This window comes from Arvicola amphibius, chromosome 6, assembly GCF_903992535.2.
Source record: "Arvicola amphibius chromosome 6, mArvAmp1.2, whole genome shotgun sequence".
In the NCBI taxonomy this organism is placed as follows: Eukaryota; Metazoa; Chordata; class Mammalia; order Rodentia; family Cricetidae; genus Arvicola; species Arvicola amphibius.
In genome coordinates this window covers 145880913-145897117 of record NC_052052.2, presented here as the reverse complement: position 1 = coordinate 145897117, position 16205 = coordinate 145880913, and the positions used below count along the sequence as shown (strand labels likewise).

Here is a 16205-nt window from a genome sequence, read left to right as displayed (position 1 = left end):
GTTATAACTCTGTTACATAAGCAAATACTATCAAGGATGTCAGCTGCAATAGTATAATGACTAATTTTTCATTAGTTACTTATTGGTAAGAATTCATAATCAATTAATTATAATATCTAACAAATAAAGGCAAATCAAAGATAGCCACACAAGCCCTAAATTTGTGAACATCTAGTTACACATGAAAATAAGAGCCTCTGAGAACTGCGTGTCCCCCAGTTTGCAGTGAATACAATACAGGTCTCTCACGGGGACAAAGCAGCTCTTTGGTATAAAGATGAATATCTGCAGAGCTATAACATGCAATGTCCAGGAACAAAGACATTTTGACTTTATTCTAAGAGTTGCCAATATTTACATGAGTTCATTCTAACCTGGGTGCTCGTAAGCAGGTAGGGAATCCCATATACACTGGGATGGTTTTGTCTGACTTAAATCACATGACAATCAAACTATTGACCCCATACCTTTTATTTTTGCTATCAAACCAGCAATTAATGAAGTTTGCTGAGTATTTTTATAAAGCCACTGACTTTCACATAGAACTTTACATATAAATAGTCTTCTTCAAGTACACAATTCTTATGAATCCCAAAGCAGAGACATGAAAGATGGAGCCAGATAAGCATGAATGGAACACTGAGCCTGCCACTCACTAAATGTAGCAGATGACTTAATTTTTCCTAAGCTGCAGTTCATTCAACCCCAACTGTTGCTAACAACTTCACAGGAGAGCAAATACAAAATACTCGGAGCATGGCAGGTGAACAGGGCTTGCTATTCTAGTTGCTCTTTAGCTAAGAAAAATATTTTGGGGGCTGGACAGATGGCTGGGTGGTTAAGAGTACTTATTGCTCTTGGAAGATGCCAGTTTGGTTCCCAGCAGCTACATGACATTCACAAGGGTCTGTGGCTCCAGTCCCAGGGGAATCAGACACCCTCCTTTGAACTCCATGGGCACCAAGCATGCATGTGGTGCACAGACAGACATGCAGGTAAACATGCACAGACATAAAGCTAAGTCTTTAAGAAAAACGACATTTTGCCTGGTGGTGGTGGCACATGCCTTTAATCCCAGTACAGAGGCAGGTGGATCTCTGTGAGTTCAAGGCCAGCTGGGTCAGACAAGGTTACACAAAAAAATCTTGTCTCAAAAAACAAAACAAAAAAGGATAGAAAACAGTATTTAAAAAACACTATTAACATGAGGTTAATAGTGCTCCATTTCAATAAGCAGATCAATTAAGCAGTTTTAGAAACAAGCTTAAACATGAAAACATGAGTTTTTAACTCTAAATTATTCAGGATACTCTTATCGATTCAACATTATTATTATTATTATTATTATTATTATTATTATTATTATTATTAGGGTTTTTGAGACAGGGTTTCTCTGTGTAGCCCTGGCTGTCCTGAAACTCACTGTGAGAACAGGCTGGCCTCGAACTCACAGAGATCTGCCTGCCTCTGCCTTCCTGAGTGCTGGGATTAAAGGCGTGCACAACTACCACTTGGTTTCAATTCATGGTTATTATACAGGCTTAAGACGCTTCAAATATCTTTTATTTCTTTAATTTAATTCCAAATCTCTGTTATAATTCTAAAAACTATTTATCTTCAGAATTAGGAAATCTCATTCCTACATATCTAAATATACCCACACACCAGTAATTTGACTCTCTAGAATTCACCTGTTCGTCCAAGTCCTGCGTGGCAGTGGACAGCTACTTTTCCTTCCTGTAAGGCAAATGTCATCACCTTTACCATGTCTAAGATGGCAGTGAGGGATGCTACGCCATAATCCTTCCATCCAAAGTTGTAGAAATAAACTAGACAATGGAAGAGAAAAATAAAAACAAAATTAATATGCATTAAAAATACTTGCAAGGACAGTTAAAAAAATGAGTTACAAGGTACAGAGATTTCACTGAAGAAGCACGCTTACATTATTTGTAAGAGCCAGAACCTGGAAACAACCTAGATGCCCCTAAACTAAAGAATGGATAAAGAAAATGTGACACATTTACACAATGGAGTACTATTCAGCAGTAAAAAATAATGATATCTTGAAATTTGCATGCAAATGAGCAGAACTAGAAAAAAACTTTCCAAATGAGGTAACCCAGACCCAGAAAGACAAATATAGTGTGTACTCACTCATAAGTGGATATCAGACATAAAGCAAAGGATAACCAGCCTACAGTCCACAACAACCTCAGAGAAGCTAGAATGTCTTTGAGAAACAGATGGAAACATACAGAGATCCACAACTAACCACTGGGCCAAGCTCCAAAGAGAGGAAAGAGCGATAATATAAACAAAGGGGTCAAGACCGTGATGGGGAAACACAGAATCAGCTGGCCCGAACTTTCAGACGATCACTGACTCCTGGCTGACAACTGGAGAACTGGCACAGGACCATAAGGCCCCTGAACACAGTGACAGTGCTGTGGCGTGGGCAGTCCATGGGCCCCTGGCCGGGGCCAGGATCTAACGCCAATGCATGAATGCCTTTGCAGAGCCATTCTCTATGGAGATATGCCCTGCTCAGCCTAGGCATAGGGGAGGATCTTGGTCCTGTCTCAAAGAGGGGACTGGACTTAGTTGACTTCCCAGGGGAGGCCTTAACCTCTCTGAGAAGTGGATGGAAGGTGGGGTGGTGGGAGGGAGGCAGCAGGAGGAGGAGGGAGGGGGAACTGGGACTGCTATGTAAAAAATTAATTAATTTAAAAAACCAAATTCAAGGAAAGAAGGGAAGGCCTTAATAAATGAGAACATCAAAATAAAATAAAACAAAACAAACAACAACAACAAAAAGAAGCAGGCTTACAATAGTAGGCTTTTTTATTTGTATTTTATTTGTATTTGTATTATTTTTTATTTTATTTCTTGAGGCAGGGACTCACAGTGTAGCCCTGGCTCTCCTGGAGCTTGATATGCAAACTGGGATAGTCTTGAAGCATCTGCCTCTATGTTTCCTGAGTGCTGGGATTAAAGGCGTGAGCCACCATGCCCATATAACAGGATTTTTTATTTCCAGTAAATTTAACTTTTCTTAAAAGTACATTCTTTATTATCTAATATATTTTCTGCTTTAGTGCAGATGGAAAGAATTAGAATAGAATTAAAAATTAAGGTGGAAGGAAATAACATGTATTCTTGTTTAATAATATAAATTCTCTAAAAGGTTAATAAATGGTTGTATATCTCTATCTCTACCTCTATCTCTGCCTCTATCTCTATCTCTACCTCTATCTCTGCCTCTATCTCTATCTCTACCGCTAGCTCTATCTCTACCGCTATCTCTATCTCTACCGCTATCTCTATCTCTACCTCTACCTCTACCTTTACCTCTATCTCTATCTGGAGCTGGCTAGATGTAAGCCTCCTAAGTACACTTTCCCAGCCCACATGCTCACCTTGATCAGCCTGGTTTCAACAACCCCGCTGAGTGGACTCTACTCCAAAGTTCTTGTGAGGAGCTCTGGGCTGGCCACAAGGACATATTCTTTTTTTTTTCGAGACAGGGTTTCTCTGTAGCTTTGGAGCCTGTCCTGGAACTAGCTCTTGTAGACCAGGCTGGTCTCGAACTCACAGAGATCCGCCTGCCTCTGCCTTGCGAGTGCTGGGATTAAAGGCGTGCGCCACCGCCACCCGGCAAGGACATATTCTTATGGAGCCAAAAATTATTCTACTTCCAATCCTCACTGGAATTTCTAAGCTCTGTGATCTCAGACAAGCAGATAACTCTCTAAGCCTAAGCTGAGTCACACAACTACTGTAAAGAGATAATGAGGCCATCATGTCTGACGGGTACAGGCTCTAACTAAACAGAAGCCTTTTACAGCAGCGCTTCCTCCCAACCCCTCCTAGAGGAAAAAGAAACCCTGTACTACTCACAATTGCAACATCAAAGAACAATAGCATCATTTAGAGTGAAATCAGAAGCCCGCTACTGTGCAGATTCTACTGATAAGCATTTACCTCTTTAACCTAAGAGCCTGGGAGACAAGTCTCTAAGTACTGTCCTTGATAAGGGTGGAAAGGGACTTACTGCCAGCCTCCATGAAGGCTTCAGGAAGGTACGTGAAACCACTTTCTTGTTCCAGCGAATTCCCACAGCTGGCATGCTCACCAGGGCGCTGCAGGTTGATGATTGTTTTTATGCCATGACTTCAAAGAAAATGAGAAATCAGTTATAAGGACCTGGAGTCATAAGAAATGATTTCAGCATTAGTAAGACATTATTAATTGCTCTCAAACTTTTCTTAAAATCAGCTCTTCATGGCCTGTTTTTTAAGCAAAGTCCTTTTCCCTTGATGCCATAACCAATGAAAGAAAAGTGTGCTGAACGTACTCACTACAGCTGTGAACGCTGCGGTGCTTACCCGAGGAACTGCTCGATGATGTGATACTTCTCCAGCAGCTCAGAGGACGGGCGAGCCATGGCCAGGATACTGTCAGTGACCCTGAAGATAGTATGGACTGCTGAGATGCACAAAACTCAGAGCACTATACCTGACAGGATCAGCAACTTTTCCCTTATCATAACAACTTCTATATTCTTACACAAATCTGCCTTCAATTCTGCATCACAATTAGAACTCTGAGAAACCTTGTAGCTCCTTAAACCCCCTGGAGGGGTGGGTTTCAAGACCTAAGTCATCTATGGATTCTGACAGAAGGTCTCTAAGGACTCTAGAGAGATTCTAGTGGACAGGAAGGGCGCTCACTTCACCTTGCGACAAAGTGGTCAGTCAGCTAAGTGGAGGACAACTAGGAGGCTGTTACCTGAGGTGTGAAACGGGGTAATAAGGCCAGACACACATAGGGTTGGGGTGAGAATTCAGGATGATGTAGATGTACAAATATAGCACAAGTCCTGGCCTGTGGCTATAAATAAATACTGAGATGCTGTAATTTAGCAAAGAAAGAAGGTGGGGGTTCAGAGTCAGTTGGGCCTGACTTCAAATGCTCTTTTGTTTTTCTGCTTTCTATCTGTGAAGCAAATTAACTCATCTATAACTATCTATAACTATTTTAACTATCGATAAAATGGCATTAACAACTCATAAGGTTTTATAAATATTAGTGATAATTTGAAAGCATCTAGTAGCAAAGTGCCTTGTCCTACAATTAAATGCTTATGAATGTATCTATGAACAAAGCAGACTGAGTCAATGAACAGCTGGCCATAAAAAGCCTGTCTCTTGAGCCACACATTGGTGCACAGCACTGAGCTCCCAAGGTCCAAATGAGGAACAGAAGGAGGGAAAACATGAGCAAGGAAGTCTGGACTGCGAGGGGTTCCCCCATCCACTGAGATGGTGGGGCTGATCTATTCGGAGCTTACCAAGCCCAGCTGGACTGGGACTGAAAAAGCATGGGATAAAACGGACTCCCTGAACATGGCGGACAATGAGGGCTGCTGAGAAGCCAAAGACAATGACACTGGATTTGGATCCTACTACGCATACTGGCTTTGGGGGGGCCTGGCCTGTTTGGATGCTCACCTTCCTGGACCTGAATGGAGGGGGGAGGAACTTGGACTTCCCACAGGGCAGGGAACCCTTACTGCTCTCTGGATAGGAGAAGGAGGGGGAGTGGAGGGGGGAGGAGGGTAAATGGGAGGTGGGGAAGAGGCGGAAATTTTTAATAAATAAATAAATAAATAAATAAATAAAAATACAAAAGATTGAGATTAAAAAAAGCCTGTCTCTTGTTAGACCTCCAGCTTTACTCTGTTTTGTTCAAATTTGTCATCAAATAGAAGGCGAAAGATGTGTAAGGTAGTCCATTGCAAGTTGTGACTCATGAATCTTAGAGGAGAAGCAGAGACACGAAACTGGCAGGTTAGTATCCAAAAGACACTACCCCCTCTGTTGCAACATGTAGAGCCTCAGAAGGACTGAGATGGAACCTGGTGTGAGAGGGCAGGGAGGGACAGGCTCACGTGGAGAGCTGACACATGAGCAAAGCGTTCGTGTGAGCTGTGCTCCGCCGGACATTTGCTGGCCCGACTCTGACTCAGGAGGGTGTCCTCATGGCCATTACTGTCATCAGGCTGCACATGACTCACACAGGCTGTGCCACCACAGGGGTACCGGAAATTCAACATAAAAAAGTAGAGACAGCAAGTCAAATAAGCAATCTACAAACATCTGATCTTAAAAATGGGTTCATGCTGTATAAAATAATTCATGAGCAAAGCTCTTTTTAAACAGTAAATTCTAAGAGTGTCACAAATATGATTTTGTTTTTTTGAGTTTTTTGAGACAATGTCTCTCTGTATAGCCCTGGCTGTCCTGGAACTCACTATGTAAACCAGGCTAGCCTTGAATTCACAGAGATCTGTCTACCTCTCCTCCCTGTGAGCTGGGAATAAAGGCAGTCACCACTATGCCCAGCTCAAATACGTTCTGATTATCCATATTTTTGAGACCACAGTGCATACCTGACTAGCTCTAAGAAAGGCAGGATGACTTAAGAGTAGAATTAACTGTGCTTTAACACAAGAAACCACGCCAGCATCTTATGGGCTGCCTGCTGAGCTGGCAGCCTGTGCCTCTTCTTCAAGGAAGTATATTTCATAATAATAGATAAATTCACATTCAGATGTGAATGCTGAACTGCACAAACCCGAGGACTACACATGTAATTTTCTCAAACGTACAGCTGAACATTTTTACTGTTTTCACCAATTTCTGAAATTTAAGAACTATCTAATTATCTATTAATTTAAGAAAAAGACAAGATCTCCTGAGTAAATTGGGAGCATGGGGACCTCAGAGGGAGGGTTGAAGGGGGGAAGGGAGAGGCAGGGAGAGGAGCAGAGAAAAATGTAGAGCTCAATAAAAATCAATAAATAAAAAAGAAATTTTTTGAATATCATTTCACTTAATATAAAGGCTTTGAGTTTAATTATTTCCATTTTGCAAATGAGAAACTATGGTTGAGTAGGTCAGTATCCCACAGGCGGCCTACTGGTAAACCCAGGGATGGTTGCAGGGTCCCCTGAATTCAAGGCCCACATCTCCCTCACATTGCCTGCCTGTAGCCATGCATCCTCACATGCATTCCTGCTTCCTTCATCCTACAGAGATGTGCAAGACCCGGAGCCATACTTACCAGGAGGAGTACACTCCCTTTATGGCTTGCTCCTGCTCACTCCAGCGTGCTGGGTTCTCATACTTACATGCTCTCCCACCACATGCCATGGAACATGCCATGTGTCCAGGGATGACATGCCGTAAACGTTCTCCCACCTTTGTGTACTTTGGTGTTGGGCGTTCTGAATTTTCTAGAATATACAAGGAAAGTAAGGTTCGAACTTCTATCCTCCCAGTAGAATGGGAAACAGTGTGAGCCAGTTTAAATCCCTTCATGTAATATTAAAAAGCTTTCACATGCAATAATTTCTATATACTATATTGGTTAAAGGGAAGAAAAAGCAAAAGCTCATCTTTTTCAAGAGGGTGAATTTTGTCTAAAACTATACTTGTAACAACAAAACCACCGCACATCATGCCATCATTTTATCTCCTTTTACACATCGATTTGGTCTTATAGCCTGAACAGAGTCAAAAGCATACACAGAATCACCTGTCAACACTCTAAAAGTACAGACACAGCTAGAGCCTATTCCCACTCCTTACACTCAGATGCAAAGGATAGCAAATTATAAGAAAGAGTTTTACTTTTTCTCTCGGGAAAAGTTGGATTCCCCTCCGTGCGGCTGACTGAAGACACAGCCACCATCACTTGGACAGAAGATGAGGACAGCAGCTTGGTGGCAGAGCCAGAGCCACGCCGGGCTTGCTGTAGCCTCAGGACCGGGTCAGAAGTGGAGTGCCGGCGGCCCTGCAGGAAGGCACTGAGGAAGTGCACTGCCGAGGGTCTCCGGGATGGGTCCTGCACCTGCATGGCACTCACTGGCTCTGGGCAGGGAAGAGCGGGAGGCAGGCAGGAGCCAGCTCTGGCTTGCTCAGTGAGGAGCTACACTGAGACACAGGCATCGCTCTGTATGATCTAAGAGCTTTTCAGGATAGGCTGATTGGTTTCCATAGCGACCAACAAAGAAACTACTGATTCCCACTTACATGTGAACAAGCAAAAATCCTACACGAACCAATTGTGTTTTGGACAAATTGTTCAAATACAGGGAAGAATACTATGCATTTAAAGCAGATTGTCCTTACGTCTAGATTATTTTGTTTCTCAAATACACTTCAAGATCCGTCTCCTCGAAGAATTACTACCAAAATACCGTTATGAGTTTAAAAATGTTTTTACAACGTTGTCTTAATTTTTGTTACGCCTTTCATAGCTGGTCTCCAGTTATTTTAAAAGAAAATTCTACTTTTCTTTGGAACAGGAAAGGAAAAGAAGTTTATTGTAATTCAGCAGTATATGCTGGATCCTACAGCATTAGATTTTTCAATTTGTCAGAACCAAGTACCTTCTTATATTTTCTTGACAGAACTACCAAAGAAACACTTGAATGGAACAGCTAAAGACATTCTAGAGCTAAGAAGACAGTTAGCTTCGTATTTTGACTTTCAGAAATGAAGCCCAATTCTTGGTTATACGCTGTTGGGAACAACTTAGCTGCAAGCAAGGTTAACTATGAGCAGCCGTGCCTTCCCAAAGTTCACAACTGCAATCAATCCTCTGCCTTCCGTTGCTATGGGAGGAAAACAGCTTCTAAGTCTCAGCGGATGCATTTGAATAAAATTCTCTAAAGTATCACATTTTTAAAGGAACTGGATGAGGGGGAGGTGGCAGTTTGAGAATAAAGGCTATAAAGAAAACAGAAACTCAACAACTGCAAAGCACTTATTGTCCGCCTCCTCCCTCGCTAATGTCAGGCTGTGCCCGCGCTTTCTCTCCTGCGCTCTCTGCACAAATGGTATTTCAGGGGTGTGTGGACGGAAACATAACTACTGCTATAGATCAGGCTCTAATCTATGCTGTTAAGTTTCCACCGTCATATCCCTGGCATAATGTACTTTTGTGAAATAAGACGGGTACAGAGACGTCTAGTTTGATGCTTCAATTGCTACTTTATCTGTAGTATCATACAGAAATGGAAAAGGTCCCCCCCTCCACACACAGACCAATTCAGAAAGCAGTTACTTTGCCTGGAAGAATGGCCTGAGAAATAAGCCCACTGGACCCTTAGAATGCTGCAGGGCAGATCCACAAGGGTTTGCAGGAGAGGAGAGCATAAAGGATATTGCAAGAGAGCAAGGAGGGACCTAAAAGCAGGAGGCCTTACGAGCTGTGTGTTTGCTACTCTGGTGACAGAGCCTGAGAAGACTTCGGGTTGGCAGCACATGGAGAGTCTGAAAGAGACCAGCACGGGAAGCTCACTGTGGCCTCATGAAGACAGCAGCTGTGGATGGGGGACATGCCAAGGGGTGGACTGTTGTGGCACCAACGTGGTGCTGGGAGTCCAGCTCAAGTGGCCAGCACATCTTTCCGCTGGCTCACACAGAACCCATGCACAGGTGGTAAGAGAAACCAGCAAGCTCTGAGGCAGGCACAGATATTTAAGGCAACAGGGAGGAGGTGCCAGTCAGTGAGTGCGTCCAGAAAACGGAGGCTGCACTGAAGGATGTCTACGGGGGAGGGGGGACACTCAAAAGTGGCTCTCCTCCTGACTGTACTAAAACCCCAAAGTCATCTGTGGGACTAAGAAAGGGATGGTTTAAGTGATTTCTGCTGTAAAATCCTGAAAACTGGGCTAACCTCAGACACAGAGACAGCACACGGCTGAGCTGACTGGACATGTTAGTGCAGTAAGTCTGTGTCAGAGCCTAAGGGAAGGTGGCCTGGTGCAAAAACGGACTGGGTAGGCAAATGTAGCCCCCTCCCCCCACCTGCCTCCAAGGATACATCCTGCATACACTTGGCAGACAAACTGGAACTGCACTCACCTCCCCACAAGAGACAGGCACCTGACCCTTTGCTTCCCTGCTCATTTGAAGGAATCCTCAAAAACTACACCTTGGCCAAGTGCTCAATTCACAGCCAATCCTCTTTCAAAAATAAACTTTAGGGATGGAGGCATGGCTCAGCTGTAAAAGGGACCGGCTGCTCTTCCAGGTTTAATTTTCAGTACCTACATAGTAACTCACAATCCACGGGACCTGATGACCTCTTCTGGTATCCATGAGCACCAGGCATGCATGTAGTGCAAAGTCATACATGCAGGCAAAATATCCAAAAACACAAAAAATTAAGTAAGAATGTAAGTTTTATTTATATCACAGAGAGCTTTACAACTGGCATACAACCTTTAGTCTCCATCCAACATGCTAGCTTGGTTTCCTTCTCCAATATGTTCACATATTTATGGGTTTTCCAGGTTTATTATTTTCTTACTTAGAGACTGTGTGTAGTCCTTCCTGACACAGAACTCATTATGTAGACCAGGCTGGACTGGGATCCACAGGGATTCCTGTCTTTGCCTCCTGAGTACTGGAGTTAAGCAGACCATCACTCCCTGCCTTTTAAGTATTTACAGCCTCAGTGCACATACATTTTCCTGCTCTTTCCAATCAAGATAGGTACATCTTCCATTTTGCTTTCATCTCAAATTTGCATTTAATGAAGCACAACGACTATGAAAGCTCATTTAGCTAATACACCATAAAAAAATTCTCTAATCCCTTAGGTGTTGGACATTTAGGGCATTATCAACAGCTTTTTTTTTATGTATACAAAATTCTGACTGCATGTGTGCCTCAAGGCCAGAAGAGGGCACCAGACCTCATTACAGACGGTTGTGAGCCACCATGTGGTTGCTGGGATTTGAACTCAGGACCCTTGGAAGAGCAGGCAATGCTCTTAACCACTGAGCCATCTCTCCAGCCCCTATCAACAGCTTTTATTTTAAAAATAAGATACTAAACTTTTGAAGAACATGACCTTTATTTTGATATTTTGCTTTAGTAAACTTTTGGGGAAGATACGATTCATGAGTAAAATTAATATTCAAAGTGCAAAGTTTTATTTAGTTGAGTCTTTACATGTTTAAAAATCAACTATAAATAGACAGAAAGAGGGAACCTGTTCAGCAACTCCACTCAGGATCCAGGGACCCTGTGAGGCTGGATTGGAATGAATAGAACCAGGATTTGTGTGTGTGTGTGTGTGTGTGTGTGTACACACACACACACACAAACCTAAGTAAGTACGAGTGCTGATATATAGTCGGTATGGTTATCCATATATCCATTCTTCAACTCTGACAGCACAAGCAGTCCTTGTGGAAAGTAACAGGATAGTAATGAACACAGATGACAAGCAGACATTGGTTTGCAAGTTCAATTTTTCTAGCAATAAGTACTACAGTTTGTTGACTATAATCCTGATGAAATAGACAAACTCAGATTGAGAGAATTTTGCAGCATAACTTTTCTTCTTCAGAAATACTGAGGTCATCAAAGTCAAGGAAATTCGGAGTGTGTCCTACCATGAAACATGAGAAAGAGACAGGACCCAGAGCTTGGCCCTGGGACTGTCAGCAACCCTTCTGGGGTAATCTGTGAAGCTCGAGTGAAGCTGGAGAGCAGAGAGAAGGCTCTGATAGCTGGGTCTAATTTGCTGATGTGCCGAGTGGGGAGAATGTCTTTGTGGGAGTAATGGAGAGTCATGTCTGCAGCTCACACCCAAGTAATTCAAGAAAAACATCTTTATGTTACAACTCCCCCACCTCCCACATTTCAGACTGCTTCAAAATGAAAACAAATCCTCTGAAAGATGCCAAACAATTAAAACTCAGGGTGTGTGTTATGTACTGCTCAGCAAAGAAGAGAACTGTAGAGTCTACTTCAATGGATCATCAGCGACCTCAGTCACAACAATTTCAGTGGATGCCAGCGACAGACGGCAGAGTGGACCTGAGATTGAACAAGCGACAGAGATGGCTGCTATAGTCAGCATCCCTCTGTGACAGGAAGAGAAGAACCTCGGACAAATTGTAGCGAGAGGTCTAGAAACCATCACATGCAGCAGGAATATGAGAAGCTCTGGAATGTTCTGGAAGTTCAAGGAATGTTTTTTGTTTATTCTGTTGTTATTAAGGATGAATTAGAATTAACGCTTATTGAGAAGCAGATCCGACCCAGCATCAGCAAACATCCTGAACTAACAGCTGAACAGTGGCTGCTTTGTAGGAAGTGGGCCTGTCTCAGAAAGGAGAACAGAGCTGGGAAGTCAGCACCACAGCCATGCTCCTGGATGTGCTCCTGTGGACCTAAGAACGTGAGCAGGTAACCACCATTTCCCCTGGACATCTTAGGGGCTTGTCTAAAACCCTGGACATAAGGAGATGACCAGTCCTCGGAGAACCAGGCCTGGCACTGGATGCTTGGGATTTGAACCACCTATGGAACAGCTAAAGAAGAAAAGGCTGTACTCACTTGGTAGCACTTACTCAGCTTGTTGCTCTCATTGTGCTTATCAAGAGAATGTGTACTTTTGCATTTTGTATAAAACAGCTCATTTTACTCCTTATTACTCTTAAGCTTGGTTCTGCCTAGCTGCAAACAGGCAGCGGCTGCAAGGGCCTTAGCTGAGGTCCTGGCACAGCAATTTCTCCACACTCTCATGCGGAGGCTGTGGGAGGAGCCCAGAGGCATGAGTGGTCCTGTGCATTATATCTGGTATTGTTTCCCTGATTTTTCTTTTAGCTGATCCTCTTTTTCTTTTTGGAGACAGGTTTTCTTTGTGTAGCTCTGGCTGTCCTGGAACTTGTTTTGTAGACCAGGCTGGCCTCGAACTCATAGTGATCCGCCTGCCTTTGCCTCCTGAGTACTGGGATTAAAGGTGTGTGTTACCACACCTGGCCTCAGGTTTTCTTTTTCTAATACATGTTTGGAAGTAGAGAGAGGAATAAGACAGGTACTAAGGACAGTTTCCTGTAATTTTGAAGAAAATGAAAAAGGAAATGGAACATCTTTTCTGAGTGCTTATTTAGACCATGTATTGTCAGAGAAGGAAAAACAGGATAGCTGTTAGGAGTGAGTGAGATGCAACAGGCGGACTGGTTCTTGGGACTGTACATTCACGCTGATGCAGGAGAGGGACGCTCAAGGAGCAGGGCTTGTTCTGTAAAAACCTCTTCATCTGTTGAGTGTCTGTGGAAAATATGGTTTTTCAAAAAAAATTACTCATACTAAAATATTTCCATATAGCTGGGCAGTGGTGGTACACACCTTTAACCTCAGCATTTGGGAGGCAGAGGCAGGTGAATCTCTGAGTTCAAGGCCAGCCTGTTCTACAGAGTAAGTTCTAGGACAGCCAGGGCTACACAGAGAAACCCTATCTCAAAAACAAAAACTGAAATAGCTTTCTGATTCTGTTACGTAAAAAACATGGCTTTTGAGTTAATGCTTGTACGCAGCATAAGGACGGCCAACATCATTCCTTTGCAGTGAATAAGCCTGTGTTTCCATTACCCTTTGCTGAAATGATGCCATTGCCTTGCTAAACAGTCTCGGTATACTTTTTGAAAATCATTTGAGGACTGGGGAGTGGCAAAGTATTTGCCTAACATACTTGAGGTCCTGGGTTTAATCCGCACCACAACCAAGTAAAACAGACTGGGCGATGGCTCAGTTGGTAAAGGTACTTGCCACACCAAGCCTGATGGTGTGTCAGTTGGCTTCTGACCTCCATGTATGAATACACAGACATAAAGATAATCATACATGCAGGGATTCTTTCTGGGCTCTTCATTCTATTACACTATATAGTTGTCTTTATTTTGATTAATGTAGCCTTGTACAAAGATTTAAAATTAGGAAATGACTCTTTTTCATTATTTTTCAATATTATTTTGCCTCTTCGGAGGTCTTTGAGATTCTTCTTAAAATGTGGGTAGACTTTTCTTTTCTCTGCCTACGGGATTTTAACAGGGATTGTGCTGAATCTGCAGGTCAGGTTAGATTGCGCTGGCATCTGACAACACTTTCCTCTACTCACAAGCTCAGTCAGTCTTTGCATCTATTTGGCTCCTCACCAGTCTTTTCTATCCCCAGTGAGCATGCTGAGAGGACCAGGCCAGACTGCCCCACTCTACTTCATTTGTAGTGTTGGCCTATCTCAGGAAAGGCATGAAAATCAGACATGGGGAAGCAGTAAAATAAGCCAATCAAAAGTCAGAAGAGCAGAAGTAGGGAAATGACAAAATATAGACTGTGAAACTCAACAGCAGACATAAACCCAGAAATTAGAGAACTTGAAAACAGAAATTATATACATAGATGAACAGAGAAAATAAGGAAATAGGAAAAATGAACAAAGTCTTCATAAAATGTGGTCAGCAACATATATACAAAGAATATACCAAGAAACTAAGAAAAATAGGAGAAGAGAAAAGAAGAACGGAGAAATGATGGCTTCACACATCCCAGGTGCCATGAAGGCGTGAGTAAACACACAGCACACCGAAGGAGCTCCACATCCAGACAGGGTCTGTAAGACTTCTCAAGACAAACACTTTACTCCTGGCCTACAAGAAAATCCCGATAAAACTAATACCTAATTTCTTACTAGGAACAATGGAGGCCTCAATTAGAAGGACACATATTCAAATTGCTGAAAATAAAACACTTAAATTAAAAATCTTATAATATCATCTTTCATCTGGGAGGTGGTGGTGCACGCCTTTAATCCCAGCACTCGGGAGGCAGAGGTAGGTGGATCTCTGTGAGTTCGAGGCCAGCCTGGTCTACAAGAGCGAGTTCCAGGGCAGCTAGGGCTGTTACACATAGAAACCCTGTATCAAAAAAAAATCATTTTTCAAAATGAAGTAGAAATATAGACAGTCTCAGATCAACAGAAACAGAAGTTGTTGTGTGGCAGGCCCATTTAGGAGGGTCTATACGAAGTTCTTTGTGTTGAAAGCATGTTACCCAAGCCAGTAATAAGAAGGGACACTGGTAAATTAAAGGTTAGTAAGATATCAAAGACATAGCACATCACATAGTATAAATGTTTGCTTTTCCTTTTTTTGGGTTAGTTTAAAAGGACTATATAAAACAACATGCATGTAATTGTATTTATTGTTGGTCATAAAACAGAGAAATGTAATTTATGTAACTAGCACGGAAGAACTTGAAGTGGGTGAGAAATCAAGACTTACAAGGAAAAAAGTGGGAAAGAGCAAGAACAGAAGGAGAATTTAATAAACGGAGTCCAGAGAACTCTTACAACAGACACAACTCAACCATACAAAGACCAACTCAGTTTCAAAATGGACCAAGAATCTAAATAGGCATTTCTCCCAGGAAGAGAAAGATGTAGCCAACATGTATTTGAAAAGACATTCAACATCATTAGCCAGTAGGAAAATGCAAATCAAAAACATTTATTTAGTGGCTATAATTCTTCAAAATGTTAAACATACAATTACCATATGAACTCTTAATTACACTCCAAGGTTTGTGCTCAAGAACAATAAAAATATACCCACAGAAAAATATGTACACAAATATTCATAACAACATTTATTCATAGAAGCCAAAGCAGAAACAACCCAAGTGTCCTTCAACTCAAAAGAATTAATAAACTGTTCTATTCATGTAATGGAATATTACCCAGCAATAAAAAGGACCAAGTACTACTTTGCTTAAATGAGGTTGAAGACACTGCATTTAGTTATGCTAAAATAAAAAAATCCACTGTCAAATCTATAGAGGTAGAAAGGTAAGTAATTTCAGGGACCAGGGAGACAGCAGACTGGGAATTGGCTTCAGGTCACTACAAGATTCCTTTGTGGTCTGACCAAATGCTCTGGGTTAACACAGTGGTACACACTACCCAGCCTTCTGCTTACAGTAACGTCCAATGCCTTCTTTACAATGATGACATTTTGATATGTCAATTCTATATTAATAATTTTAATAGCAAGTAACATCCCAAACAGATATAGAAATGATCAATAAATAGATGAAAAGATGTTTAACACTGTCAGTCATTAGGAAAATGTTTATAAAAACCACAACGAAATATCTCTTCACACCTTCCAGGATGGCTATAATTGGACAGTCAGATAAGCTCCAAGTGTTTATGATAATAGACAGACAGGAGCCCTCCCTCACTGCCCATGGGAATTTAATATTGAACAACCTCTTTGGAAAACAGCCCAGCAGGTCCTTCCATGAGTAAATGTAGTGACCTTATAAACCAGGCTT

At 42.1% G+C, this 16205-nt stretch overlaps 1 protein-coding gene across 5 annotated transcripts in view; it reads right to left on the bottom strand.

Annotated features, from left to right (window-relative positions):
- Ptpdc1 (protein tyrosine phosphatase domain containing 1) overlaps nt 1-16205 on the bottom strand; it is a 55886-nt gene that overhangs the window by 11710 nt on the left and 27971 nt on the right. For all 5 annotated transcript variants that reach the window (XM_038334993.1, XM_038334992.1, XM_038334989.1 and 2 more), the window contains 4 exons: nt 7129-7300; nt 4389-4469; nt 4055-4173; nt 1692-1829 (listed from right to left, as the gene is read on the bottom strand). In XM_038334993.1, the coding sequence (XP_038190921.1) occupies nt 1692-1829; nt 4055-4173; nt 4389-4469; nt 7129-7300 (510 nt within the window). The remainder of the gene's footprint in view (nt 1-1691; nt 1830-4054; nt 4174-4388; nt 4470-7128; nt 7301-16205) is intronic.